General features: G+C 41.4%; 1 protein-coding gene across 1 annotated transcript in view; it reads right to left on the bottom strand.

Moving 5' to 3' along the window:
- Positions 1 to 1,230: 1,230 nt before the first annotated feature.
- LOC114047086 (prostaglandin G/H synthase 1-like) overlaps positions 1,231 to 26,809 on the bottom strand; it is a 48,637-nt gene continuing 23,058 nt past the window's right edge. Inside the window, exons 3-11 of the mRNA XM_027867797.1 lie at positions 18,474 to 18,590; positions 18,169 to 18,309; positions 17,236 to 17,379; positions 15,883 to 16,064; positions 13,056 to 13,139; positions 12,228 to 12,474; positions 9,028 to 9,314; positions 4,886 to 5,033; positions 1,231 to 2,178 (exon numbers count right to left, since the gene is read on the bottom strand). Of these exons, the coding sequence (XP_027723598.1) occupies positions 1,823 to 2,178; positions 4,886 to 5,033; positions 9,028 to 9,314; positions 12,228 to 12,474; positions 13,056 to 13,139; positions 15,883 to 16,064; positions 17,236 to 17,379; positions 18,169 to 18,309; positions 18,474 to 18,590 (1,706 nt within the window). The 3' untranslated portion in view covers positions 1,231 to 1,822. The remainder of the gene's footprint in view (positions 2,179 to 4,885; positions 5,034 to 9,027; positions 9,315 to 12,227; positions 12,475 to 13,055; positions 13,140 to 15,882; positions 16,065 to 17,235; positions 17,380 to 18,168; positions 18,310 to 18,473; positions 18,591 to 26,809) is intronic.

Raw genomic sequence — 26,809 nt, 5'->3', positions numbered from 1 at the left:
CTGGAATGGGGGGGAATCTTTGTAGCGATTTTCTGTAATAAAGGTCTCCTTTCTAAGACATATAAAGAAATTGATTCAAGTTTATAAGAATAAGAATCACTCTCCAAATAACAAGTGGCCAAAGGACATTGAAAAGGCAGCTATCTAAAGAAGAAATCCAAGCTATGAATAGTCATATTGAAAAAAAAATAATCCATATCAAAAATAATTAACTAAATGTAAATCAAAGAAAGTCTGAGGTCCTACCCCAGTCATCAGACTGGTAAAGTTGACCCAAAAAAAGGAAAATGATAAACGTTGAAGAGGCTATGTGAAAAACAGGCTCATTAATGCACTATTAGTGGAACTATGCAATTGGTACAATAATTCTAGAAAGCAGTTTGGAATTATACCCAAAAAATCACTAAACAATATATACTCTTTGAACTACCCCTACCAGGCATAAACTGCAAAAAGATCAAAGAAAAAAGGAAAGGATCACATGTATGAGAATATTTATAGCTGCACTTATTTTGTAGCAAGGAACTGGAAACAAAGTGGATATTCATTCATCAATTAGGAAATAACTGAACCAATTATGATATATGAAAGCAATGAAATGCTATTGTGTTGTAAGAAATAATGAAAAAGTTTCAGAGAAACCTGGGAAGACTTGTATGAACTGATACAGAGTAAAGTGAGTGGAAAGAGAATAATTATAAAATAACAAACAATTTTGAAAGGCTTAAAAACTCTGATCAATGCAATGACCAATCACAATTCCAGAGGACTGATAATGAATCAATCCTATCCACCCCCTGATGGAGAGGTGATGGATGAATTCAGGGTACAGAATAAAACACATTTTTTCAGATATACACAATGTACAGATTTGTTTTGTTTGACTGTATTTGTTACAATAGTTTTTTTTCTTTTTTCTTTTCTTTTTTTTTAATGGCAGGAGAAATGAGAGAGAGAAAACTAGACTTTTGTTCATCAAAAAAAAAAAATAGCTAGGAAAAGGATTTGAGCCATAATGGTATTTAAAGCACTATGATCACCAGATCAACATGGGTAAATCAGAGAGGTTTAGAGGAAAAATACCATTCACCTCACATTGCATAGAAAAGTGACAGAAGGAAAATAGTACAAATAGGGCCAGGCACATGGTGGTATGTACACACCTGTTTCTAGGGTCAAGAAGGCAGTGGAGGAGCTGCAGTTCCAAGTGAGCAGGAGACAAGCAGGAAGCAACTTTGAAAAGATAATTTTATTAGCCTCAGCTGAAGACCCAGGACCTCTTGGGAAATCCAGGGCCAGAGATGAGTACATACTGTCAGGGTCAGCTGCTCCCTCTTCCTGTCCATGGTAACTATCACCAACAATCCCCCAGAAATCCACAATGCAAACACACTAGACTGGACATGAGGGCCATGAAAAGATCCCACTTTGCCCCCTTTCTCCAGCAACCCCACCTCATATCTGAGGTCAATGGCATTTCCCTGGGCCCTGAGCTCATGGAAGAGTCCTTCCCTAGATGAGCAAAGTTCTCTGAGTGACTCATTTGGAGAGGACAGAGGAAATCAGTGCTTTAGAAAACCACATTAGGTTCTGGGGGTTCCAGAAAGCCAGTCAATATTCAGGAATGTCTATCAGAAACCAAAGTTCTAGAGGACTATTCAAGAAATCCAACACTCTGGAACACTAGCTAGGAGTGCAGTGCTCCAGAACATCTGGGAAAGCCAACTAAGGATCCAACACTCTGGAACATGAAACCAAGAACCCAAATTCCAGATCGCAGAACAGGAACCACAGACAGCCTTCTGGAATACCAATGCTTCTCTCACAGTTCAGTAGATGGCCTCTTTACCTTCTGCTTGTCCACTTGGTCTGGGTCAGGCACATGGAATGAGACATAAGGACATGTTTTGACGTTGAGACAAACTAGTTTCTGCAACGTGGCTGTCTTGACAATATTGAAGCCTGTCTCACCACCAAATGTGCTTGGCTTCCAATACTCAGGAGAGCATATGGGGTTCCCCAAGAGCCCTTTGAGGGAGAAGGGGGCCCCAATCTCCACCATGCTCTCCCCAAAGATAGAATTAGGCAGAGATTTCTCTAGAAGCAAGCCTGGGTAGAACTCCAAGGCATCGATGTCTCCATATAGCTCCTCCAGCTCTGCTGAATTCTGCTTCTCTCCTACAAAGAGGGAAGGAGGAAACAGATCAGATCAGTTCCTCCCCATATCTTAGAAATAAAAAGGCATATGCCCAGGGCAACATTGGGAAGTAACCTTCCCTATACACCCTTAGAGGCAGTGTGGTCTATGAGAAAGAACAATAGACTTGGGATCAGACAATTTGGTGGAGTAGTGAGTAGTGTCAGACCTAGAGTCAAAGTCCTGAATTCTACCTCAGATATGTAGTAGCTGTAGGAATCTGATCATTTAACCACTCTCAGTCTATTTCCTCATCTGTATAATGAAAATAATCACAGCACCTGCTTCACAGAGTTTCAGGGGTCAAGTGAGATGATAAGTATTGAGTACTTTGTAAACCTTGAAGTGCTTTATAAGTCTAAAATATTATCATCATTGTCACCATCATCTTAGATTTTTCACTTCTGGGCCATGTAATATTGGGCAGGACACTCAATATAGAGGTAGCATGCCATAGTGGCTTAGAGTCAGGAAGACCTGGGTTCAAATCCTACTTCAGACATTCACTAACTGTAACTCTGGGCAAGTCATCTAACCTCTATGTGCCTTAATTTCCTCATCTATAAAATAAGGGAGTTGGATTCAGTGGCATCTAAGGACCCTTCCAGCTCTAAATCTGTGACTCTATGAGCCTGTGATCTGTATATGAGCCTTAGTTTCTTCTTCTGAAAAATAAGGACAACATCAACCCTCCCTTTAACACAAGAGTATTAGGCTAGGCCCAAATGTGATTTTTGGTGGGAAAACTCACTATGGGCAACAGATAACATGAACTAAGAAATGCATATTTTCAGGAAAGATTAAAATTTAAAATACACAGGAAGTCCTTCAGATCTATTATCTAACAAATGTATCAATAGTTAGAAATTTAATCTCTATAAATGAATTTGAATCTAAGTCTACTACATAGAGAATTGGAGCTAGCCAGGTGCTAAGAGAGACAAAAGAGAAAGTACAGAGAAAAGGATGACAAGGACGGTAATTATCTATGTTTCGTGCTAGCCCAGTCCATCAAGGACCAACAAAGTTGAATTGGGCTCATAGCCCAATTCATTGGCCCACTCCAATATCAGGTCATTCATTAAATGGCTACATAAGATTGTATAAAATGCTTAAATCATCAAACATCCAAGCTACTCTGAGTCTCCAGGGCCTTGACTTGACTCAAGGAGAAGCCAAGAGAAGACGGTCATAGGAGGTAAATGGATATGAAAGTTCTTGGGAAAGTATAAGGCATCATATAAGTGTAGAGCCTCCCCCGTTTGGAGCTCAAGTGTCATTCCTGGTGACCATGTAGAAATTTAGAGTAAGTCATATCTAACAACATCACTGGGTTAAGGCCCTGTTATTGAATGCTGATACAGAATTCCATGGATATACAAAAAAAATGGATATACTGCCCATTTGAAGGAAGGACAACTTGGAGCTGTCTAGAGGATCAGGTAGGGGGTACCTGGAATACAGCCTCCTCCTTATGTATCTTATTTCCTTAGGTACAGAGCCTTGTGAAAACTCCAAAGGACTGGAGACCTACAGTCACAGCAGCAGAGGTGGTATACCCTAGAAAGGCAGTTTCTGACAATAGGAAAAAGTACCTGCTTGGAGCAAGTCAACTGTCACCAGGAGAAAGAGCCAAAGCTAGGGTGGCACCAAGGCAGGAATCAGTATCAGAGAGATCACAAATACCAAGCTCAGTGGATTGATGTGAATAGGTTAACGTAAGTGAAATGTAACATGGCTAATTAGCAATCTGGCAAAAACTGTCCTAGGTCTCAGTGGGGCTTGAATAATATTAGACTCCCACATGAGCTTCTGAACTCTGTTCTGGTCATTCTACAGTGTTCACTTATGATTCTCTTGTGTTCATCATGACTTTGTTCAAATAGGAAGAAATTGCCTATTCTATTCCCAATTCATGTTTGTACTTTCAGTACCTCTTTTACTTCTGTCCCCTTTTGGGGGAAGGAATCGTAGGCGACAGCCCAAAACAGACATGTCTGAGAAGTAGCCAGGGTGAAGGTAATGAGAAACTGAACATGAGTGGGGTGGAACCCAATATTCTGAGGAACAGCCAGGCTTCCCTAGCAATGAATCAGGCATACAAGCAGATGGTTAGATTACAGAACAGGGAAAGCCAGGTACCCTGAGATTCTGTGAGTCCTAGTAGTGGTTGCCTGTAGCCTCCACGCCAGACAAATGGAACAGATTATTAATGCTAGTAGTAGTGGTGGTGGTGGTGGTGGTGGTGGTAGTAATAGTAGTAGTATGCCTCCCCTCAAGTCTTCCTTGGGAGGCTTTGTTGTGTTTGAAGGTGACCCTGGGGATGCAAAGGCCAAGCCCCTAAGACACAAGTGTTTGTAGGTCCTACACCAAGTTGAAAAGGCTTGAATTATGTTCCCAGTAATAGACCATCCATCTATTGTCCAAGGACCAGCACCAAGTACAGGTGACCAAAATTTTGCCACAGATGCTTAGGAAGACCACACATATTAAAAGTAAAGAGGCTAGCACCTCTCCCTAACAAGAAAGGATCCTCTAAGTATTACGATTCTCAGTACTATTACTGTTAAATTTCAGCCTTATTCCCACAGCCTCCTTTTCCCTTCATCTATTCCAATGCTCAGCCCATGTCATAAACTCCCTTTCTTCTCTGGGGTCAGAGGCTGGGGGAAGCACGGTGCCACTGACCTGTGAGCTCCTGGAAGGAGGTATAGGGCTTCATGCCAAACCGTTTGCGGTATTCATTGAAGGACTGCAGCCTCAGCTCCCGTGACTCCTTAATGGTGCTCACAGCCACATATAACACATGATCGTTGATGTTCCTGACCCCACCAATCTAGGGAAGAAGAGGCACAACCATGTCACAGCCAGAGAGTAGGAGCCATGTCCAAGCATTTAAAAAAAAAAGATCTCTGATTTATGATTTTGGTTCATTAAAACTATGGGTTAGTGAATAAGGTACAATGATACCTATTTATTCCTATATATAGGAGTACTCATAAGATCTAGAACTAGAAGGAACCTTAGGGATCATCTAATCTGATTTTGATAGCTAGGTGGCACAGTCAATAGTGTGCCAGGCCTGGAATCAGGAAGACCTGAGTTCAAATCCGGCCTCAGATACTTACTAGCTGTGTGACCCTGGGCAAGTCACTTCACCCTGTCTACTTCAGTTCCTCATCTGTAAAATGAGCTGGAGAAGGAAATAGCAAACCACTGTAGTATCTTTGCCAAGAAAACCCCAAATGGGGTCACAAAGAGTCAAATATGGTTGAAATGACTCAACAACGACAGCCTGACCTCCTTCTCCCCTTTCTACACATGGAAAACAGATCCAGAACAGTTAAGGGACTTGCCCAATATCAGCTGAAAACGGTAGAGACAGGACTTAAAAACCTGAGTTTTCTGACTCCTCTTTAGACTATTTTCCCACTTCACACTGTCTATAAGGAATAAATTCATCAGGTGAAAAGTGTCAGAGGTTTTCCTACAGAAAACTGTCTTTCCCTGTTTTTTAAAAGCACAGGTGAATGGGAGAGCATCCCCTTTTTCCAGTTACCTGTACCTGCAGGGAGCCTAGCTATTGGGACTGTAAAGCCAGAAGGCAGAAACCACCAGCTACATCCACCTGGTGGCAGCTTTTTAACCACAGGAGAAATAGCCAGGATCCCATAAAGGCAGCTGGGTGGCACAGTGGCCAGGAGTCAGGAAGACCTGAGTTTAAATCTGGCTCAGAAACTTAGCTGGGTAACCCTGGGCAAATAACTTAATACTGTTTGTCTCAGTTTCCTCATCTGTAAAATGAGCTGGAGAAGGAAATGGCAAACCATTCCAGTATCTTTGCCAAGAAAACCCCAAATGTGGTCATGTAGAGTCAGACAGGACTGAACAACAACAATAAATGCCATAGGACTGAAGATCATGTGCTTAGATCTGGGGGACTTAAGAGGTCATCTAATTCAGCCTTTTCATTCTTACAGAGAAGTAAACTGAGGCTCAGAGGGAGGTAGCTTGCCCAGAATCACACAAGTAATAAGTGATAAGGCTGGGATTTGAATCTAGGTAATAATAATAATAATAGCTAGCATTTATATAGTATCTTAAGGTTTGCAAAAACACCTCACAAATATTATCTGATTTGATCATCACAACAACTCTGGGAGGTAGGTGCTATTATGATCACTATTTTACACCTGGGGAAACTGAGGTAGACAGAAGTTAAGTGACTTGCTCTCAGGATCACACACCTAGTATCCACATTTGAACTCAAATCTTCCTGACTCCACATCCAGCAATCTATTCACTGCATCACCAAATCTACCATACACTCCACTCTAGTGTTACAATAATTTGTTAATATTATAATTTGGGCAATTTCTGGGGGAGAAATAATAGAATTTATATTTGGACCAATATACTGCTTTGTGACCTGTAGCATACAAATCACTTTCACGTATGTTATCTCTATCTCTCTCACAGGATTGCTACAAAGAAAGCAACAGATAAACCCTAAAGTCATATAAAATGGGGGCTATTATTACTTCACTTAACCTTCATTTTTGTTATGTTTGTTCTTTCCTTTTACACAAATAATGAAACTGAGGTTCAGAGAGGGAAAACCTAAGGACTCCAACCCAGATTTCATAGGATGATAGTATTTAAGAGCTAGAGAGCATTTAAGAGGTTGCTTCAGGGGCAACTAGGTGTTGCAGTGGATAGAGCACTGGCCCTGGAGTCAGGAGGACCTGAGTTCAAATCCAGCCTCAGATACAACACTTATTAGCTGTATGACCTTAGGCAAGTCACTTACCCCCAACTGCCTCACCAAAAAAGAAAAAAAAAAACACCTCACCCAAAGACCTTCCTTTGACAGACAAGGCTCTGGGCCCCTGAGAGTGACCTGCCCAAGGACACTTAAGTAGTAAGCTGGGATTTGAACCCACATCCTCTCACTCCAAATTCAATACCTTTTCTACACTACCATTTTTCAGGGTATGTCTGCATATTTTTGTTTCCTGTTGCAGGATTTCATTTTAAGAGTATTTTGTTTATTTGGAGCAATATCATGATACCACTGCACTACAAACTAATAAATATTGCTGCTGATGGCATTGTAATCACTACAGAGCAATCCTCTCTATGTTCCTCTACATGTACCTTTTTTGTGTTGCTTTGTTTTTTGCTAGGCAATGGGGTTAAGAGACTTGCCCAGGGTCACACAGCTACTAAGTGTCAAGTATCTGAGGCTAGATTTGAACTCAGGTCCTCCTGACTCCAGGGCCAGTGCACCACCTAAATGCCTCTACATGTACCTTTTTTTTTTACACTAGGCCTGTGATTGTATTGGTATAAAGAACTCCCAATGAGAAAATTCCCTCTACCAACATAGATCAGACCCTACTCTACAACTTACTATTGCCCGGGAGCACTGAGAGGTTCAGTGCCTTGCCCAGGGTCATACAGCCAGTGGGTGTTAGGTAAGGGACTTGAACCCAGGTCTACCGGACTCTAAAAGTCACCTGTCAAGTCACTACACCACAGCTGCCTGTCCTATGGGAACCATAAATGTGTTCTGAATTTACTGGCTTCTAGGGATTTCATCTACAGTTGGGATCTGCTGCCACCTGGTGGTTAAGCCTGGCAGCACCTGGTTTAGGGTTTTACATAACCAACAGCTAGCTAATCTTCCCACACTTAGTAAATCAATCAATCAACCAACCAACAATGATTATAGTTATCATCTATATAGTGCTTTATGGTGTGCAAAGTGCTTTACATATGTTAACTCATTTTAGCTGCACAACAATTCTGTGAGGTAAGTGAAATGTATTACCCCCACTTTAGAGAGGAAACTGAGGCTGATCTAGGTTGTGACTTGCCCAGCATGACATAGGTAGCAAGACTCTGAGGCAGAATTTGAACTCATATCTTCCTGACTCTAAATCCAACGCTTTATCCACTGCACAACCCAGCTGTCACTAACAAGCTTTGGTAGTATAGTGAATAGATTGATGGACTTGGAATGAGAAGGACCTGAATTTGATTCATGCCTCAGATACTTGCTTCAGCAAGTCACTTAAACTCTCTCTCAGCCTCAGTTTTCTCATCTGTAACATGGGGGCCATAAATTTGTTGTTCAATCGCGTCCAATTCTTCATGATCCCATTTGGGATTTCCTTAGCAAAGATATTGGAGTGGATTGCCATTTCCTTCTCCAGCTCATTTTAGAGATGAGGAAACTGAGGCAAACAGGGTTAAGTAATTTTCCCAGGGTCACATAACTACTAAGTGTCTGAGGCCAGATTTGAACTCAGGAAGATGAGTCTTCCTGACTCCAGTCCTGGCATTTTATCCACTGTGCTACCGAGCGGCCCTGAGTGATAAACAGCACCCACCTAACAGAGCTGTTGTGAGGATCAAGTGAGACAGCATGGGTCAAGTGTTCTGTAGACCTTAAAGTATTATATAATTGAGAGATGGTAATAATAACGATAATAATAATAATGATATGTTACAACATGCCTGGCACTGTGTACTGGAATACAAGTACAAAGAATGAAAGAATCTGTATTCCTGAGGAGCTAACAGAATAAATGATTGCTTTCCCAGTCAACTCTGTTTTCAAAAGAAGTAAAAAAAAAGTTTCCTCATTGCAACAACAAACACTTGTATCCTGCACTGTACCTTCTTGTGACAGAGCCAGGATCCAAAGCCAAGCCTTCTGAACCCACTGCCATTGCTTTTTCCATCGCTGCCTCATTTTGGTAATGGCAGAGGTGGGATGGGAGAGTGGGAATGGGGGGGGGGGTCAGCCCTGTCCTGGGACCTACCTGGCCTGCCCTCTGTCGGGAGAAGGCTTCCACCAGGGCTTCCACACCATAGTCCAAAAGCATGGAGGTGTTGAACACAAACTGCTCATAGCTGTATTCCTGTTGTCCCACCACAAAGGAGTCAGGCATGAGAGGGTGCCAGTGGTAGAGATGGTTAAACTCCACAGAGATGCGGTTTTGATACTGAAACTGGACTCCAAAAAGCATTTCTGGGTCAAACTTCAACTTCAAGAAGTAGCCACTGAGGTGCTGCACGTAATCCTCAATGACGATCTTGATAGTCTCCCCTAGAGGGATTGATCAGGACAGAAGGGTCAGAGGACAGAGAGGCAACAGGCCATGGCTCATGCCTCCCTTTCTTGACCTGAGCTAGGTCACGAATGAGGCAGTGTCCAGAGAGGCAAAGTAATGTCATACAAAGACTACCAGATTTGGGGGGTCAGACAACCTGAGCTCATATCCTTGGTCTGCTACTTACTACCTCTGGGACTTTGGGTAAATTCCTTGACAGTCAGGCCTCAATGTTCTTATCTGTAAAATGAGAGGGTTGGACTAGATAATCTCTGAAATCTCAAATCTGGGATCCTATCTGGGGACTCCAGACCCTCCTGACCCCTCAAATTCCCTAAAGGCTCAAAAGGCAGATTCTTCAAGGGTCTCAGGTGCCATTACACAAGGGAAAACCAACCCGCTAGTCTCAGAAAAGGCAAAGCACTTTTTTAGCTGATAAGGAAGTTGAGATGAAATGATGGCCTCAAGCATGTAGGTAGAATTAAAGAATGTTACAGCTGCATTGCACCTAATCTAATGTTCAAATTTTGAAAATGACAGGTCATTGAGATCCATAGAGGTTATGGGATTTGCCAAAGGTGATACAAGAAATAAGTAGAATAGATGCAGATTTTTACATTGATTTTGTTTTTCTTATTTTTAATTTTTCAGTAATGGGGTAGAAAGGTCAATGGAGAAAAAGGAAACATTTGTTAATTGAAATATAAAGTACAATATAGAAATAAGTATCATAAGATTCAAATCCAGGTCCCCTGTAAAGTCCAGCATTCTTTCCATGACATTATACTATCTACTTAATATCTATTCACTCTTTCAGCCAAACACAGAAGAAACTCTTAGTGCCCCAGAATGAGTGCTGAGAATCTTAATCACAGGTTTCTCTCTATCCAATTTGCTGAATGACCTTTAGCCAGTTATTTGACGTCTCTGATCCCTAAGTACTATTACCAATGAAATACAACTGACTATCCTGACACACAGAGACCTTAGCTGGAGGAGAAAAAGATGAGAAGGGGGTGAGGTAGATGGGCATATGACTGCTAGAGATCACTCAACTCTTGCTTGTCCATTTATCTTGCATCTTTTACTCTCCTGGATTTTTCCTGTCTCTCCTCCAAATCCCTGGTGAATTATACTAATTCTAGTTGAGACAAGTCCCCATCCTATAACTTCCCCCTAGAGAAGCCTATCTGTTCAAGAGGACAGGAACTGATGAGTCAGAGGGAAAGGAGGGAAAGAGAGGGTCACCAGAGTAATGGCAGGGAGGGACCCTTCAGGCTGGCTAAGCAGGAAATGGTCTGACATTCAGGCTACAGTGGCCCCAACCCCAGGAATACCCAGTCCCTGAATCATCCCTGCTCTAACCAACAAAGAAGCAGGCAGGTGGGAAACATTCAAAAAAAACTCAGGTAAGGCGCTCTTCGTTGGAGGGCCTCACACAATCTGCTACACAGCCTGGGAGAAAGGAAGGAATTCCTCACCAGGGCCTTCCCCTCTCCTGGCAGGGGTGGTTTGTGGGGACACAGAAGCCTCTCCCAGCCAGAGTGGTGGATTGAGAAGTGATGTGAACTTGGAAGAGCTTATTAAATTTGAGTATAAAAACCTCACACTCACCAGCTATGATAGATAGCTTAAGGTTAATTTGTACCTGATAGGATTTTTTTTTCATTTTCATCTACAACAATTTATTTCAAACGTCCAACATGCTCCTTTATATATCAATGGCAATTGATGTTTCACAAATTTTAGTGAACTTGTGATTATATCCTTCAATCATAAAATAAATTAATATAAAATTCAAACTACTAAGTGTGAGTACCAGCACTGGGAAGCTTCTGAATGTATAAAGTACTTGTCCTATTCATGCCTTTGTCCTCTGATTTATGATTGTGCCCACTTTCTAACTACTCTGTGCATATTTTCTATGTATCTAGTTATTTTCATGTTATCTCTCCCATTAGATTAGGAGCTCCTTGAGGGACATGTTTTTGTCTTTCTGCTCCCTTTGGTACAATGCTGAGCATATAGTTGACATTTGATAAATCTTTATGACCAGCTAACTTGTAATTAAAAGTTATGAGAATCTACATGTATTCAGCTAATGTAATCACTAAAGAAGATTATTAGTTCAATAAATGTACTAATTAGTTAGAAGAAGGAAAGCTAGAGTAATGGATTTAATTCACTTCCTTATCTATAGTGAGCTGGACTCCCCTGTGGAAAGAATGCAATGGTAGACAAGAGAGAACCTTGTTAACAAGAACTTTGAATTTCCCTAGAGGAATAGGAACAACTAGGATCCTAAGCCCTTCCACACTACATCCCCTGGCCTAGCCTCCTAGAAGCAGACCTGGCTAACACAGGATAGTGGGGGAAAGGAATGAGCTTTATATAATAGTTATCATATATGCCGCATTTTAAGGTTTTTCAAAGCACTTTACAAATATTTTCTCATTTTATTCTCATAACAATAACCCTGGGAGGTAAATGCGATTATGATCCCCATTTTGCAGATGAGGAAAGTGAGGCAGACAGAGGTTAAGTGACTTGTCCACAGTCACACAACCAGTAAGTATCTGAGATCAGTTATGAGCTCTGGTCTTCCTGACCCCAGGTCTAGTGATATATCCACCGCACCATCTACCTAGAAGGGAGCTCCACACATAAAAAGTTAGAAAACAACCTAGAATGTCAGCACAAGAGATCTAGGCAAGTGACATCTAGCTGTTTGCCAAAGATCACATAGCTAGTGCTTGGTATATAGCCAAAACTCAACCTCAAGTCCAGTGCCTTTTGTTTTATCATGTTTCCCAATACTCCCCAATCTGCTCCCAAATGCAGGCTTTGGGGAGAGGAGCCTATGGCACTCTCTTGAGGAATCTGGACTCAGGGACAGATCTTCCACTCACCTATGAGGATGAGTCGGGTCGTCTGAAAGAGCTGCTCATCATTCCAGGTGGGGTGCTCAGCTTGCAAGAGGTCACAGACACGGTTGTGTTCCCGAAGCCAGATTGTAGCATACATCATGAGGCCTGGGAGCAGCCCAAACACCTCCTGGCCCACAGCCATCTGTTGGGTTTCAGGCACATTTGCAGGGTACTTCATGTATGCGTGAGTCTCAGCCACTGATGGCGGATACATCTCCCCATCCACCATCTACAACAGAATCATCCATGGACTTGATCACCCATGGAAGGTCAGAGCTCATCTCCTCTAGCATCCTACCTAGAACAGGAGTCTCAGGAGCAATGCTGACAAGTGGCCTTCCAACCTTCTCCACTGGCAGGGAATTCAGTTTCTCCTAAGGCAGCCAGTCCTATTGCTGGACAGTTCTGATGATTAAGAAATCTTATGCTGTGCTCAAATCTGTCTCTGTTAACTATTTAAATTTCTGTCATGATAGCCTTGAAGAGATTTGAAGTCAGTTGCAATGTAACCTCTTCATCCATCAGGCAACCCTGCCCCTGTTCCTGCCCCTGAACCCACTCCATCTCCTCATTTTGTATACTGGACTCTCAGGGGTAGTGTGGAGAGGGGTAGGGGACCATAGGATCATTGGGCATCTCCACCTCCCAGCTGAACGCTTCTCACCCAAGGCACACCCAAAGGAAAGGAAGCCCTTTGCGCCTTAGAAGACTGATCCCACCCCCATCCCATACCAAACCTTCTGCACCTCCTTCTGGCCACTCCAGGGCAGGCAAGTGCTCAGACTTTATTTCTGAGAACCCCAGAACTACCTGAAACTTCAGCTTCCCATCCTCAAAGAGGCGGAGTTGGTGCTGGCGCGCCAGGCTGTTTCCATAAATGTGGCTAAGGTCCACCTGAAGAAACCAGAGAGAGGACTCAATTAATTTGGTCAAGTTTTTCCTGCCAGTAAATTAGGACTTTGAAGGGAGGTTAAGATAAAATATAGACACTAATGCCAAGGCAAGGGATAGAGTATGAAGATACTTCCAACCAGACAGGTCAGCAGAACTCCAGGTGTGACAAGTACAAGTAGGCCAGGCAACCCCAGCTCAATGGGCAAACCACCATCCCCAGGACCCATGGCATGACAGGCCAGCCACCAGTCCCAGAGGCCCCTGTGCACAAAGCCAGTGACCAGGTTCTTGGCCCCAGCACAAGAAGCTTTGGACAGTGCCCCCTGTATGCCAGGAACAGAGTTCAACTTTAAAAGTCATGAAATAGGCTGGAAGACGAGAATAAAAAACAAAAACAAAAACAAAAAGCCCTAACCATAGAAAGCTACTATGGCATCAAGGAAGATCAAAACACAAAATCAGAAGAGGAACAAAAATGTCAAAATGCCTACATGCAAAGCCTCAAAGAGAATATGAACTGATCTCAAGCTCAAAAAGTCTACCTAGAAGAGCTCAAAAAGGATTTTTGAAATCAAATAAGAGATGTAGAAGAAAAATTGGGAAAAGAAATGAGAGTGATGCAAGAAAATCGTGAAAAAAGAGTCAACAACTTGGAAAAAGAAAACAACTCCTTAAAGAGTAGAATTGGTCAAATGGAAATACAAGTACAAAAATACACTGAAGAAAAGAACTCCTTAAAAGTAGAATTGGCAAAATGGACAAGGAAGTACAAAAGCTATGTGAAGAAAATAATTCCTTAAAAATTAGAACTGGGCAAGTGGAAGCTAATGACTCTATGAGACATCAAGAATCAATCAAACAAAAGCAAAAGAATGAAAAAAAAAGAAGAAAATGTAAAATATCTCATTGGATAAAGAACTGACTTGGAAAATGGACCCAGGGGAGATAATTTAAGAATACTGAGCTACCTGAAAGCCATGATCAAAAAAAGAGCCTGGACAGCATCTTTCAAGAAATTACCAAGGAAAACTGCTCCAATATCCTAGAACCAGAGGGTAAAATGACATTGAAAGAGATCCCAAAATGAAAAGTCCCAGGAATATTATAGCCAAATTCCAGACCTCTCAGGTCAAGGAGAAAACACTGCTAGTAGCCAGAAAGAAACAGTTCAAATATCAAGGAGTTGCAGTCAGGATTACACAGGACTTAGCAGCTTCCACATTAAAGGAGTGGAGGGCTTGAAATATGATATTCCAGAAGGCAAAGGATCTAGGATTACAACCAAGAATCAAATATTCAGCAAATTGAGCATAATCTTTCAGGGGAAAAAATGGACTTTCAATGAAATAGGAGACTTTCAAAGTATCCAAATGAAAAGACCATACAAGACTCAAGAGAAGCATAAAAAAGTAAACAGAAAGGAAAAAAAATTATGCAATAAGGTTAAACTGTTTACATCTCTATATGGGAAGATCATGTTTGTAACTCTTAAGAATTATATCTCTCTTAGGGCAGTTAGAAGGCTTATACATAGACAGAGGGTACAGATATAAGTTCACTGTGATGGGATGATAACCAGAGAAGTCTGATAGAAAGTAAGCTGCCTGAGAGCAGGGACTGGATAATTTGGTTTGGGTCTTTGGTCTTATATCTCCAGTGCCTGGCACAGGATAGATGATTGCTAAATGCTTATTGACTGACTGGAATTCTTGGATGCACAAGAGTGCATGTACACACATACAGACACACACAGGCACATACATAAACACATGAACACAGACATATACACATGCCTACATACACTGTACACATTTACACACATGCACATAGATACTCATGGATACATGCATGCACACATATAAACAGACACACATGCACACACACATACAGAAAAGTACTCTTGGGGAGAGTAAAGTCACTTTGTATTTAGAACCTTCAGTCTCATTATCATTACCAAGTCACATTTCTATAAAACTTTAGTCTACAAAGAACCCTGTCTATGACCACCTGAGGTAAATAGGCACTTTGTAAGGATTAGTGGCCCATTTTGCAGATGAAGCAACTTCTCAGACAGATAAAGTGACTTCCCTAGGGTCATATAGCTTAGATCACTGAATCTGGAGTCAGAGGCTGTTACTTCTCACCTGTGTCACCTTGGACAAATGACTTGCCCTGTATAATACTCAATTTCTTCATCTGTAAAATAAAAAAACCTAAGAGCTATTTCAGCCCTAAATATTATGATGATGGGTTAGAGCCACAACTCAAATACAGGTTGCAGGGTCACAGATTTAGACTGGAAAGGAATCTCAAAGCTCACCTAGCCTTAACTCCCTTATTTTGTAGACAGGGAAATTGAGGCCTTGAGAGGGGAGCTTAAGTCACATAAGTAGGAAGGAGCAAAGTCAGGATTCGGCCCTGGGTTTTTTGCCTCCATATTCCACACTTCCCACCACACCACAGTATCTCCCTGTCTTCTAACTCCAAAGATCTCTCCCACTCCAAAAGGGACTTTGATGATCAAGTCCATTCTTCTTGTTTTTCAGATGAGGAAACTGAGGCCTCAAGAAGAGAAATAACTTGCTCAAGGTGACAAAGTCAGATCCTTTGACTACAAATGTCAAGGTCTTTACATGAATTCATGTTATATTTAATAAATATAAAAAAAGTTGCAGGGAGAGTATCCCACTAGGGACAGCCCTGGAATGGGGGTAAACGAGGAGAGGACCTAGGAAGGACTTACCCCATGGCCCAGGGCTTTAGTGAAGCCAGGGCCCATCTTGCCAGATGTCTTGAAGAATTGATGGGTGAAGTGCTGGGCAAAGAAGGCAAACATAAGATTGGTCCCAAGAGGGTCCGGCACAAACTCATTCCGCATTAGGAAGTGTCGGGCCAGCAACTCTGGGTCTGGCAGCTGCTTCTTCCCTGTGAAGAAAGGAGTCAGGGTGGGACAGGTGAGGAGGTACATATAATCTAGCCAACCAAAGGGACATTGTTTCTCTCCCCTCAATACCTCTAGGGCCCTCCCCCCGCTACCCAACTCAATTAGGTCAGATTGGGTTAATGTACCAAAAAAAGCAAATGATCAAAAGTCTGGAAAGGTGGGTTATAATCTGTTCTGTACACTGTCTCAACTATGTTAGCTTGGGGAAGTTACTGAATATCTTGGAGTTTCAGTTTCATCTGTGATAGGATAACAATTTCTACCTTGCCTACTCCATAGGGCTGTTCCGAGACGCGATTGAGGAAATCACAAAATCTGAGAGTTAGACAGCCCCTCAGATGTCCTCTGGTCCAAATGGCTCCTAAATATGCTCAATAGCATCCTCACCAGGGGATGACCCAGGTTATACTTATAGATTGATAATGAAGGGGAAACTCACTACTTGTCAAGGCATGACCCATTTCACTTTTGACCAATTCTGAGTGTTAGGGAGTTTTTCATTATACTGAATTGAAATATACTTCTGCTATGGCAACCTTACTCCTCCCCCCCTCCACCTCACTCTTTCCAATTAGTTTTGTCCTTGTGACCAAGTAAAAATCTAATCTCCCTTTCATATGATAACCCTTCAAATTCTTGAAGAACTATGTCCTGTCCTTTCTAAATCTGCTCTTTTCCAGGCTAAATATTCCAAGTTTCTTCAACTCGTCTTCAGATGTCATGGTGTCACCATTCTGTTGGTCCTCTTTGGAAACTCTGCCAGACTGTCAATGTCCCCCTAATATACAGGACACAGAACTCAACAAAGATGGAGTTTGACCAGGGAAGAAGATAGCAAAACAACTATCTACCTCCCTTCAGACACCACATCTCTATAAATTGTGGTTTGGTGGAAAGAACTCTGGATCTGGGGTCAAAGCACCTGAGTCTGAACTCAGGCTCAGCTACTTCTTGGCCATGTGACCTTGAGAAAGTCACTTAAGCTCAGTTTCTTCATCTACAAATATAGGAATTGAACTAGATGACTTCTGAGGGCCTGTACAGCTCTAAATCCTATGACCATAATATAGCCTAAGATTGAGGAGACCCTTATCACTCACCACTGGTCCCTGGGTTGTTATCATTAAACCCCCACCCAAGCCAAAGAGTTACCTTTGACCCCCATGGGAGTGGGACAATCTTCAGGTACAGGAGCTAGTACCCGAGTATAGAAGCTCAAATTGGAGTAGGACTCCCAGCTGATGTAGCCATGTTCCGAGGTGTAGGTAGGTGGGCTGGGAATCAGGTTTGCTCGAACTTTGGGAGGAGAGGGACAGAACAATCACTTGGACACACAGGCATTCAGGCCACTGCCCTCAGGGATTCTCCATAGAAGAGGGAGACAGGACCCTTGTGGGCAGAGCACACCCAGTGGAAAGGGGAAGGGGGACAGACAGACAACCCTTGACCTCAGGAAGCTGCCCAGGCTGATAAGGAAGACAGGCCCTCCCCTCCAGGAAGAACACTGCCCAGTCTGAAGGGGAAGATAGGGAACATAAGGTCAAGAGAACCCCAAGGTTCCAGCCTAACTGGCAAAAGCTTTATCTGACATCAAACTGCCTCCAGTACTCATGTCTGCTGAGCCTTATCAGACGCTCTGAATTCCTCTAACTTAATGAGGCAGGACATCTTGGTTTGATGTTCCACAGATTAACTGGAACTCAAGGCCCAGACCCACCCCAAATTCATAATTTCCTTTAAAGCTGCTGTCCTCTGCACCAATATAGTCACTCCAGACCCAGTACTTACCCACTGACCTCCTTGGGTTAGAAGGAGTGAGGACAGTCAATTGGGGCATTCTGGCTCTATTTTCTGGTAGTCTATGTCTTAAAGTCCCTTCCAGTTTTATCATTCTAATTTCTCCAATTTTAACTTTCTAATTTCTAACATGGTTTGCTCTGAGATACCTTTCAGATTAAAAACTATGATCTATATCTTAACACTTTATTTTCAAAGTTCCCTTCCAGCTCCTTTTAGGTATGAACAACAGATACTCATGGATGGAGATCTCTCCAAGGTATGACAGGGGTTGGAGCAGAGACATACCTGTAAGCACAAGCCTCATGAGAAAATCTCGTAAGAAGGTAGAGTTGATAATGTTCCAGATCCACCGACCATGGGTCAGGATGAAGTGGTAGAAGGAAGGACTGGGGCGTAGGGCTTCCCGGATTCTAGTCCATAGCTCCGCTGGCGTGGGAGGGGATAGGAGGCAGAAAGCTCATCAGACACCCTTCTCCCCAGGCTCAGAGGGATGTGGAGATGCAAGAGGGCAGGAAGGATAGGGAGTCAAGGAAGGAAGGGGAGGTGAGGCAAAGATGATAAAGGATGGGGGCACAGGGAGCAGTACTCACGGGTGGTGCAGTTGGGGCCATGGTAGCCAGTTCGTGTGCAATCACATTGGTAGCGGTTTAGGCCAAAGCGCACACAGACACCTTTATGTTGACATGGGAAATAGCAGCAGGGATTCACTGTGGGGAGATAGGATACATAATTGTTAAAAAAAAAAAAAAGCATCTCTGAGGACTCCATAAAATAGTCCCCAATCTCTTACCAGTAACCAACCCCCAGAAGACTCAGTGCCCAGGGAGTATGTCCCCCATGTTCTCTCCCCTGACAAGTGCCACAGCAGCACTCACCCCTCCTTTACACATGTACATAGGATCACATCAATTAGAGCTGAGAGGGGATATAAATGGCACCTAGTTCACCTGCCTCTTTTTATAAATAAGAAAACTGAGGCCCAGAGAAGTTACATGATTTTCCTAGCATCACAAAAATAATAAGTAGCAGGGTCAGGCTTCAAACCCAAGTCCTCTGACTCCAAATCCATTATGCCAGATTTTCCCCTGCCCTCCCCCCACTCAATGCTGGTCCTCTCTGAGAGGAATCTGCCAGGGCCCCAGCCTTCCTTCTTCCCACCTCATTAACCATCCTGACATCACCTGCTTCTCACCTACCTCTCCCCCACCACCATATATTCAGGCATCCAAACTATCTGATAAGGAACCTGGTGGAACCAATCCTGAGTAAAACCACTAATGCTTTCATCTGAGTTTTTGTGACATTGGCATTTTGTGGGTCTCTTCTTATCTGCCTGAATAATCTTTATTTTCCCTTACGGATCTTAACCTATGCCATACCCCTATCCAAGGACTATGTCATAGACCCTCCTATTCTTTCTCTAGCCATCTTCTCTTGGTGATCTTATCAGCTTCCATGGCAAAAACTCATTTTTATTCAAATGACTCTCATATCTATACATCCAAACCTCCTTTTTCTCTTGAGGGAGACAATCTGGTTGCAGCTTTACATATCCCACTTCCTGTTGGATAGTTCCAGCTGGATGTCCCATAAGCATCTCAAACTCAATGTGTTGAAGATCAGTGTTAGACCCAATCAAGATGACCACTTGAATGGAGGCAGCCTGGTTCTCTTATAAACATTCCCACAAAAATGGAAGAAATCCAATAAGAAACTACAGTGAATGACATCTTTCTCCCCAGAACTACATAAAGAATCAACCAAATAGCCTACTGGTGATAAGAAAGGGGACTGCAAGAAAAGCCAGCATCAGTGCAGACAAACAAGACAGTGACTCACCAGTGTGGCCACAGACAGACCACAGAGGTATATACCCTGCAAGGTTCTGTATTCAGAGGCAACAAAAACAGAGACTCCCACAAGGACTCCCTATGTGGAGTGGAGGGATGGAAAACCACCAACAAGTAGCTGGAGACAACCAGGAGTGGCAGTGATCAGTCCAGCCATGGCAATAGGGCTCAGACCAGAATGCCCCAAGACCAGAAGTTCCAACGTCCCCAGAACTCTGACCTGAGATACCATAAAGGGCCCTGAAAATCCAGTCATCTGAATCTCAAAGGTCCAGGGGGACCTAAACCCAAGAGGCAGAGGTCAGGCAACTAGATGACACAGTAGATAGAGTGCTGGGCCAGGAGTCATGAAGACTTGAGTTCAAATCTGGCCTCGAACACTTACTAGCTTATGTGACCTTGGGTAAGTGACTATTTGCCTCAGTTTCTTTAACTGTCAAATGGAGATTAATAATAACACCAACCTTCTAGGGTTGTTATAAGGATCAAATGTGATAGTATTTATAAAGCATTTAACACAGTGCCTAGTACATGGTATGTGCTATATAAACATTTGCTGCTATTATTGTTATTATTATTACTATTATTATTATCAGAGTTGATTCAAGTCAAGATGAAAATCAAGCAGGGTTGACCACCCTACTCAAAAGAGTACTCAAAAGAATAGCCAGAAGCAAAGCCAAGATGGCAGAGTAAAAGCAGTGACTTGTTGAGCTCTCCTTCAACCCCCTCCAAATACCTGTAAAAAATGACTGTAAACAAATTCTAGAGCAGCAGAACCCACAAAAAGACAGAGTGAAACAAATTTCCAGCCCAAGACAACCTGGATGGATGGTCAGAAAGGTATATCACACTGGGCCGGGAGAGGAACACAGTTCAGCGTGGGTGCACAGGTCACAGCGAATCTGGAGCAGGCCTCAGGGGACTGAATCACAAGCAGATGTGGCAGTTTTCAGACTTCTCAACCCACAAACACCAAAGATAACTCAGAAGGTCAGTAGGAAAGGTCTGTCAGACCTGGATGAGAGAGGATCTGTGGTCCTGGCCCCAGCCCTGGTGCAGCCCTGGGGCAGTGGCAGCAGTGCTGCTCTCAGCCCACAGATGGTGCGGCAATCAGGCAGCTGATTAGAGGGGGATTGCAGGAATCTCTTTGCTGGCACTGAGGCAACATTCTCTTTGCCTGTGCTTGGATTCTGGGTCATAGTTCTGGATGGCAGTTGTGGGGTGAGGAGGAGCACTGGTGTGGCTGAACATATGGCAGCAGTGGGAGGGAATCCTCCTCACAGTTCCAAGGCAGAAAACAGTGCTTGTGGTCACTCACAGATGAGAGCACAGGCCAGAAAAGGACTAAACACTTCGCCCTTGATGGTACCACTATGGAAGAACTGAAAATTTGCAGGTCCCTAGAAATATCTCTGAAAACATTTGCACAAAACCCCTGCAGCTTGAGACAGTACATTCCCCACACTGGAAGCAGACCCTTACCTTAACAAAGAGTTTAAAAGTCAAGTAATCAGCTGGGAACATTAGCAAATAGTGGAAAAATACTAAGACTATAGAATCTTACTTTGATGACAAAGAAGATCAAAACACACAACCAGAAGAAGAAAACAAAGTCAAAGCTCCTACATCCAAAGCCTTCAAGAAAAATATGAATCAGTTCCAAGCCATGGAATAGCTCAAAAAGGATTTTGAAAAGCAAGTAAGAGAAGTAGAGGAAAAATTGGGAAGACAAATGAGAGTGATGCAAGAAAATCATGAAAAACAAGTCAACAGCTTGCTAAAGGAGACCCAAAAAAATACTGAAGAAAATACACCTTAAAAAATAGCCTAACCCAAATGGCAAAAGAGGTCCAAAAATCCAATGAGGAGAAGAATGCCTTAAAAAGCAGAATTGGCTAAATGGAAAAGAAGGTCTAAAAGCTCAATGAAGAAAACAATTCCTTAAAAATTAGAATTGAGCAATTAGAAGCTAATGACTTTATGAGAAATCAAGAAGTTATAAAACAAAATCAAAATAATGAAAAAATAGAAGACAATGTGAAATATCTCATTGGAAACACAACTGACCTGAAAAATAAATCCAGGAGAGATAATTTAAAAATTATTGGACTACCAGAAAGCCATGATCAAAAAAAAAGTGCTTAGACATCATCTTTCAAGAAATTATCAAAGAAAACTATCCTGATATTCTTGAACCAGAGGGTAAAATAGAAATTAAAAGAATCCACCAATCACCTCCTGAAAGAGCTCTCAAAAGGAAAACTCCTAGGAATATTATAGCCAAATTCCAGAGTTCCCAGGTCAAGGTGTGGTTGCAAGCAGCCAGAAAGAAACAATTCAAGTATTGCAGAAACACAATCAGCATAACACAAGATTTAGCAGCTTCTACATTAAGGGATCAGAGGGCTTGAAATATGATATTCTGAAGGTCAAAGGAGCTAGGATTAAAACCTACCCAGCAAAACTGAGTATAATCCTTCAGGGGAAAATGGGCATTCAATGAAATAAAGGACTTTTAAGAATTCTTGATGAAAAGACAAGAACTGAATATAAAATTTTACTTTCAAATACAAGACTCAAGAGAAGCATGAAAAGGTAAATAGGAAAGAGAAATCATAAAGGACTTATTAAAGTTGAATTATTTACATTCCTACACGGAAAGATGACACTTATAACTCATGAGATTTTCTCAGTATTAGGGGAGTTGGAGGGAATGTGTATGTGTGTGTGTGTGTGCGTGTGTGTGTGTGTGTGTGTGTGTGTGTGTGTGTATGCATATATATGTATATATACAGAGAGAGAGAGAGGGCACAGGGTTAATTGAATGTGAAGGAATGATATCTAAAAAATTAAATTAAAGGGTGAGAGAGGATTGTGCTGTGAGAAGGAGAAAGGGTAAATTATCTCACATAAAAGAGGCAAAAAAAAGGTTTTACTATGGAAGGGAAGAGGGGGGAGGTGAGAGGGAATAAGTGAGTCTTACTCTCATCAGATTTGGCTTAAGGAGGGAATAGCATACACACTCAATTGGGTTTGGAAATCTATCTTACCCTACAGGAAAATAGGGGGGAAGGGAATAAGAGAGGGGAGGAAGATAGAAAGAAGGGCAGATTGGGGGAGGGGGTAATCAGAAGCAAACACTTTTGAGAAGGGACAGGGTCAAAGGAGAGAATAGAATAAACGAGGGACGGGACGGGATGGAGGGAAATATAGCTAGTTTTTCACAGCATGACTATTATGGAAGTGTTTTGCATGACTACACACATGTAACCTGTATTGAATTGCTTGCCTTTTCAATAAGGATGGATGAGGAGGGAGGAAGGGAGAGAATTTGGAACTCAAAGTTTTAAAAACAAATGTTAAAAATTGTTTTTACATGCAACTGGGAAATAAGATATACAGGCAATGGGGTATAGAAATCTATCCTGCCCTACAGGAAAATAGAAAGGGAAGGGGATAAGAGAAGGTGGCAAGGGATGATAGAAGGGAGGGCAGATTAAGGGAAGGGGTATTCAGAATGGACATTGTCTTGGAGCAGGGGGAGAGGAAAGATGGGATGGGGAGAAGGTTTGGAACTCAAAATCTTGTGGAAATGAATGTTCAAAACTAAAAATAAATTAATTAACTTTAAAAAAAAAGAATAGCAGGAAATGGATTCTGGACCTGGCACAAAGCCCCAGTTCAGAAATTGAGCTTAGAGACATAAGTAAAAACAAGAAGATATAGACTACTATAAAGAATTATGATAGATCCAGAAATATCCAAAAATCCAACCAAGGGAAAGGCAAGAATGTCAATAAGCATTTATTAAGAACCTAATATGTGCCAGACACCATGCTAAATGTTTTACATATAAAATCTTATTTGATCCTCACAATAGCCCTGTGAGGTAGGTGCTATTATTATCCTCATTTTACAGTTGAAGAAACTGAGTCAGACAGTGGTTAAGTGACTTGCCCAGGGTATCACACATACTAAGTGTCAGAAGCTGTATTTGAATTCAGGTCTTCCTGACTCTACACCTAGCCCTTTTTCCAATGTACCAGCTAGCTGAAGGAGGAAGTAGCTCCAAAGCCATTGCAAGAAGAGACTAAAAGGAAAAAAATGGATTTTCCACAAAGGTAACATGAATACCTAGAAGAAATAAAGCAAGAGATAAAAAATTAAACAAAAGGCTTCTATTTGGAGCAAAGAATTGAAAGAGTATAGATTAGAATAAATAAATAGCTTAGTTCTAAATAACTTAGAACAGAAAGTGGTAAACTTTAGTTTTTCACTAAGTAATGTACTCCCTAAAAATTAGAATTAACCAAACAGAAATCAGTGAATCCATTCAGTTATATGAAATGTCAGATCAAAATCAACAGATTGAAAAAATAAAAGAAAATGTAAAATATTTGGTATCAAAAACAAGTGAAATAGAAAAAGATCAAGCAGAGACAACCTAAGAACCACTGGACTCCCCCAAAATCCTGATTTAAAAACAAACAAACAAACCTTGAGCAATATATTTCAGGAAATTATAAATGAAAAAATTGCCAGATCTCTTAGAACCAGAGAGCAAAATAAAAGCAGAAGGAATCCACCAGAGGGGAAATGTGGGAAGGTGAGAGGGAATGAGTGAATCTTATTCTCATAGGATTTGACTTAAGGAGGGAATAACATGCACACTCAATTGGGTATGGAAATCTGTCTTACCTACAGGAAAAGTAGGGGGTGGGAAAGGGGACAAGAGAGGAGGGGGATGATAAAGAGGAGGACAGATTGGGAAAGGGGGTAATCAGAAGCAAATGCTTCTGAGAAGGGACAGTGTCAAAAGAAAAAATAGAATAAACGGGGGAGGGCAGGATAGGATTAAGGGAAATAGAGTTAGTTTTTCACAGCATGTCTACTATGGAAATGTTTTGCATAACTGCACATGTAAAACCTATATTGCGTTGCTTGCCTTTTCAATGAGGGTGGGTGGGCAGGGAGGAAGGGAGAAAATTTGGAACCCAAAGTTTTAAAAACACATGTTTAAAAAAAATGTTTTCACATGCAACTGGGAAATAAGAAATGCAGGAAATGGGGTACAGAAATGTATCCTGCCCTACAGGAAAATAGAAGGGGAAGGGGATAAGAGAAGGGGAGGAGAGATAGAAGGGAAGGCAGACTAGGAGAAGGGGTATTCAGAATGCATGACATCTTGGGGTGGGGGGAGGGGCAAGATGGGGTGAAAATTTGGAACTCAAAATCTTGTGGAAGTAAATGTTGAAAACTAAAAACAAATAGATTTATTAATAAAAAAATTTTAAAAATAAAAATAAAAATTTTTTAAAAAAAGAAAGACTCTACCAATCACCTCTTAAAAAGAATCTCCAAAATTGAAACACCCAGGAATATTATGGCCAAAATCCAGAGCCTCCATGTCAAAGAAAAAATATTGTAAGCAGCCAAATAGAGTTCCAATACAAAGAATCATAATCAGAATAATATAAGACCTGACAACTTACACTACAAATGAGAAGAGATCTTGGGATGCAATATTCCAAAAGGCAAAAATAAGGGCTTGCAGGCCAGATTAATTTATCCTGCGAAGCTAAACATAACCCTTCTTCTCACCCGCCCCACCAAAAAAAAAAAGGATCTTTAAAAGATAAGAGGACTTTCAAGCATCCCCAATGAAGAGTCCATAACTGAGTAGGAACTTTGAAATGGAAACTGAAACTCAAGGGGAACCTTGAAAAATAAACATATTTGAGGAATTAGAAGGGGCTATATGATGATGGAGGGTTAACATTCTAAAAGGAAGAGAAAAAGCAAGTGTCTCTTTGGAACATTAATATATTCAAAGCATTTTGAAGAAGAATCCTGTTCTGAGGGTTTCAGATGGGAAACAAAAAAGAAGATAAAAGGAACACATGACTATATAAAAGAGGAAGAATGGGGTGGAACTTACCATTTCTTAAGGGTATGTACAAAGTCTGTAGAGTAGAGGGTAAGGAGAATAGATGTCAGATAAATTTCACTCTTATATGAACTAGACAAACAGGAGTTGAACACACACACACACACACACACAGAGGTGTAGAAATACAACAAACTCAACAGAAAGACAGGCAAGAAAAGGAAGGGAGGAATTAAGAGGGAGGATAATAACAAGAAGGGAATAGTCATAAGCAAATCAAACTTCCTGGTCCTGAAGGAAAGATTAAAAGGAAAAAAAAAAGCAAAAAATTGGAAACTGAGGGCCTATCATTCAAGGAATTGCAAAACAAATTTTGGTATGTTAATGAAATGTACTATTACTATGTCATAAGAAATAGCAAAAGGGAATCCCAGGAAGTAGGAGCTGGTACAGAGCGAAGTGAGCAGAACCTGAAGAAAAATGTTTACAATGTTTACAATAGCAACAACATTGTAAAGAAAAACAAAAATATTGTAAGCAGCCAGAAAGGTCAAAAGACCTAAAGATTCTGATTAAAACAACAACCAACCACATCATCAAAGGATCTATGATGAAGGATGTTACTCACCTCCTAAAAGAGAGCAGCAATGAGTTCAAGGTGCAATAGAAGACATATATTTTTGGACATGCCCCTGTATGAATTTGTTTTTGCTTGATTACACTTACTTGTAACAAGTTTTTTTTTTCTTTTTTAATTAGGGTAGCAATGGTGATGTCAAAAAAAAAAAGGAAAAGAAAAGGAAAAAGAGGAGATCCATTGAAACATTTTAAAAGCACTCAGAGGAATGCAGAAGGAAGTTCCAAAGGAAGCACGGACAAACAGGACTGTTTTGAAAGTAAAGGGTTGAATTTATTATATATTTTTAAAAAGCAAGTATAAAATAGAAATTCACAATTTCATACACAATCTTCTCTTTGTGTTCTGCTTTATATATGCAGATGCTCATGTCCTTTTTTTTGTTAAAAAAAAAATAAAAATAAGACAACAATGTCATTATATTTTCCCTAAAGCCACCCTTTCTCCTAAATTTCCACTTTCTGTTGAAGGCAATATCATCCTTCCAGTCACCCAGAGTCAAAGTCTAAAAGGCATCCTCCACTCCTCACTCTCACTCACCCTCCCTAT

The sequence above is a fragment of the Vombatus ursinus genome, unplaced genomic scaffold (genome assembly GCF_900497805.2).
Source record: "Vombatus ursinus unplaced genomic scaffold, bare-nosed wombat genome assembly UNPS02014786.1, whole genome shotgun sequence".
Taxonomy (NCBI): domain Eukaryota; kingdom Metazoa; phylum Chordata; class Mammalia; order Diprotodontia; family Vombatidae; genus Vombatus; species Vombatus ursinus.
Note: the sequence above shows the minus strand (reverse complement) of the source record. Positions and strands in the feature narration are given on the sequence as shown.